This window comes from Octopus bimaculoides, chromosome 18, assembly GCF_001194135.2.
Source record: "Octopus bimaculoides isolate UCB-OBI-ISO-001 chromosome 18, ASM119413v2, whole genome shotgun sequence".
Classification (NCBI taxonomy): domain Eukaryota; kingdom Metazoa; phylum Mollusca; class Cephalopoda; order Octopoda; family Octopodidae; genus Octopus; species Octopus bimaculoides.
The window spans coordinates 16,477,426-16,481,612 of record NC_068998.1 but is presented as its reverse complement, the minus strand read 5'-3'; the positions used below and the strand labels follow the sequence as shown (position 1 = coordinate 16,481,612).

The window sequence follows — 4,187 nt, the reverse complement described above, 5'->3', positions numbered from 1 at the left end:
TATATATATATATATACATACATACATACATACATACATAAATATGTATATATATATGTTTTTTTTTTTTTAGGTATGCACGTGAGTGTTTTTGTCTCTTTGTCTTGATATCATGTAATTGTACATGAACTTCAGTCATTTCCAACATTCCAAGAAAACTCATCTGGCCATGGGGAAGTATTGCCTTGCTTAGAAACAGTTAAGGATTGGTGACAGGGAGGGCCACTGGCTATAGAAAACTATTCCAGTAAAAACTCTGTTTGACTCATGCTTGCATGGAAAAGTGAATGTTAAAATGATGATGATGATAGTGATGATGATGATGATGATGATGATGATGATAATGATAATGATATTTCTTATTGAATTTACAAAATCTAGAGGATTATAGACAATTCTCTTGCTGTTTATTATTATGATAGGTATGTGCCAAGGAATTCCAGTCACAAACTTGTCTCAGTCACAAATGGAAGAAACTAGTGGTGTGGTGCTCAGCAGATTCAAACGTGATGTCACTACCATCCAACAGAAAGTTAAAATTTATGAAAACTGCAGTGAAGATACAGACTGCCCTGAAGATGCATCATGTGTTGCACACAAATGCAATGATTACAGATGTGTGTGTAGTGCAGATTACCAACCATCATCTGATAAGAATACTTGCATACGAGGTTGGTTAAATTTTTAAATTAAAGAATTTTTGTCAATCTAGGAGTGGAATTAAATATGAAGGAATGAAAAAAAATTAAAAAAATAAAAATAAAATTAATGACTTGTAGGGACACAGTATTTGGTTATGCAACCATTTGGTTATGTATTTGGTTATGCAACCATGATATTCTACAAAGTATATGAAACACTTTTATAAGTTAATACTGTGTTCTACTGTGTTAGCAGTGCTATTGCATCACTTCTTAAGGTTATCTCTACAGATTTTCGATAGAAATTATAGCCAGCACTGATTTTGTTATGATGCTTCATAAAGTTAACAAGTAAAAATGAAATAGGATATTGTTCCTTTAAAGAAAGATAAGTCTGAAGAAGAAATAATATCTATAAAACAAAAATGGAAGAATTAGTTCCATTTGTACTCCACTGTCGATTTATGACTTCATATTAAGGTGGAAGAAAATGATTGAGAGCAGCTGCTTGGATACTGACTGTTTGGCACCACCGAGTAGACATTTAGCCTATTTTGACGATAGTACATTTTGGACCTGGAGGTGGCAAATACATACACATGTAAGAGGGTGCAGAAATGTACACATACACACAGAGAGAGAGAGAGAGAGAGAGAGAGAGAGAGAGAGAGAGAGAGAGAGAGAGAGAGAGAGAGAGAGAGAGTGAGAAAGAGAGAAATTGAAACATCTGATGTCAAATAAATTAGCATTGAATAATCAGTGGTACCAAACAAGTGGATTCAAAACAATTGTGCCAAAATGGCTGTGCCAATATTAATGAACCATATTTTAATTGCTGTGTTGTCTCAAAATTACTTTCTACTGAATATATAGGTATTAAGGCTGTGTACTATACTAGGAATATGCAAGTTAAACGTTATCACGTACCAGAATAATCTTTAAGAAACCATTCCCCGTATATATATTTACATCTGTAAGACAAAGTTAGAACCTACATTCGATCTGCTTGAAAAAGCAGCCAAACCCCTTAAAATCTCACTCGGTCAGCTTAAAAGAGAAAAACAAAGTCAGAAATATGTAAAAGACATGAGGGGCTCAATCGAAGAGTCATCCTGTTAAGAATAGTTAAACATGGTAAACTTGGAACATTTACACATGAACAAAAACTGTAATAATCTTTTGAATATCTTGTATTATCTAATACTTTTTTCAGTGGCCCAAATTGGTCAGCCATGTAATAGGACTGTGAAGTGTGATCCATCTACAGCTGAATGTAGGCCAAGTGGAGAATGTGGCTGCAAATTTCCTCTATTGCTTCAGAATAACTACTGCGTTCTTCCAAATAAGTTACTCTTAGGAGAAAACTGCACATACTCTGACCAATGTGATGTAAGTCACAGACTTTATTGCTTTGAGAGTTCCTGCCAGTGCCTACCTGGATTAATCTCAGCATCTGAGTTAGAGAAAGATTTTGTCTTCAGCCATATGTGCCTTCCACAAAATAATTCTTTTGGTAAGTAAATGATATGTCCTTCCACCAACCAATAAAATGTTTTAAACAGTTTTAATTTCATTTAATCTCATTTGTTGGTATTTTCTGTTTTTTTTTTTTAAGAATAAGAATAGCCTGGGCAAAGTTCAGAGAGCTCCTACCTCTGCTGGTGACAAAGTTGTATCCAGCCCAAATATTATATCTATTTTATGCACAGATTGGCCATATTCAGTCTCTCACACCTATCCTACAATTCTAAAGATAAGCTATCACATCATCGAAATTTCAAAACAAAAATATAATACATGAGTAGTTCAAAATAATGGGTTCATATTTTAGCATAAGGCCAGCAATTCTGGGGAGGGGTCAAGTTGATTACATCAACTCCAGTACTCATCTGGTACTTTTTTTATCAACTCCAAAAGGATGAAAGGCAAAGGTAGAATTTGAATTTGAACATAAAGATGGATGAGATGTTGCCAAGCATTTTGCCTGGCGTGATAACGATTTTGCCAGCTCGTCACCTTTTGAGTAATTCAAAATAATGTGAATAAATAAGCATTACATTTGGTAAGGTAATATGAATGCTAAAGGGTTAATGTATGACAAGTGCAGGTGTGGCTGTGTAGGTAAGAAGTTTGCTTCCCAACTACATGATTTTGGGATCAAACCTACTGTGTTGCATCTTTGGCAAGTGTCTTTTACTTATAATCCCAGGCCAGCCACTATCTTTTGAGTAGATTTGGTCACTAGAAAGAGTGAGAGGCTTTGGTTGACCCAGGATAATAGTAGAAGACATTTGCTTAAGGTGCCATACAATGGGACAGAACTCGAGATCACATAGTTGGGAAGCAAGCTTCTTAACCACTCACCAAGGACTGCTATAATGGACATTTGATGTTCAGGACATATATTGGGCTACAATTCATTGAAAAAAAACCCAGGAAAGTTCTTGTAGAATAGTTTTGGAAGAAAACAAATAAGAACAACACAGAAGTTTCTAGTTTATAAATTTTGTTTATACAATTATTTTGTGTTTATTTGTTGCTTTCTTCAAGATTTTCCTTTACAAATAATCATGGACTGTTTATTTTATTCCTTTCAGACCCATGCAACAATGCTTCCTCAACAGAAGAACTGTTTGAGCCAACAAGAATTACATATTCAAAGTCAAATTATAGTGAATTAACAGGCTGGCGTAATGCCTCAAAGTCAAATTATACTGAATTCTCACATTCGGTTAATGCCTCAAAATTAAACAATAACAATGATAACGATGATGATGATGATGATAACACTAATGATGATGATAATGGTGACGACGACGACAACGATGATGATGATAATAATAATAATAATGATAATAATAATGATAATAATAATAATAATAATAATAATAATAATAATAATAATAATAATAATAATAATAATAGCGTTAATAACAACACTAATAAAGGTAAGTCATAAATGAAATTCAGTTTTAGGGAAATGAAAATTTCACATTTGAAAATGAGAATGAGTTATGTTTGATAGTTTGTGTTATGAAATGGCATACTATGAAAAATATAATATTCATGTAATTGTTCTCAATGACAGCTAAAATCTATGGAAGTATAACAAGTGCTAGTTATTGAATAATAAAAAAATGGAAGTTGAAAATAAAAACAGCTTTCCTATTGCAAGGCCAAAAAAAATTTTGATGGGAAACAGTAGTGGTGACTAATATAGCATTCACATAGGCAGTTGTGAGGAAAGAAAGTCATTAAAACTAAAAGATCAGAATAAGCTGAAATATATTCAGAGATGATGAAAGCATCACCATGTATCAGGGTATTTATTGTTTATATATGTATAGTGTATTTAAACATGTATTAGGCGCAGGAGTGGCTGTGTGGTAAGTAGGTTGCTTACCAACCGCATGGTTCTGGGTTTAGTCACATTCCGCGGCATCTTGGGCAACTGTCTTCCACTATAGCCTCGGGCTGACCAAAGCCTTGTGAGTGGATTTGGTAGATGGAAACTGAAAGAAGCCCATCGTATATATGTATATATAT

General features: G+C 33.7%; 1 protein-coding gene across 1 annotated transcript in view; it reads left to right on the top strand.

The window, feature by feature from the left end:
* LOC106871192 (fibrillin-1) overlaps positions 1 to 4,187 on the top strand; it is a 45,941-nt gene that overhangs the window by 28,168 nt on the left and 13,586 nt on the right. Inside the window, exons 9-11 of the mRNA XM_014917534.2 lie at positions 423 to 671; positions 1,855 to 2,154; positions 3,239 to 3,589. Of these exons, the coding sequence (XP_014773020.2) occupies positions 423 to 671; positions 1,855 to 2,154; positions 3,239 to 3,589 (900 nt within the window). The remainder of the gene's footprint in view (positions 1 to 422; positions 672 to 1,854; positions 2,155 to 3,238; positions 3,590 to 4,187) is intronic.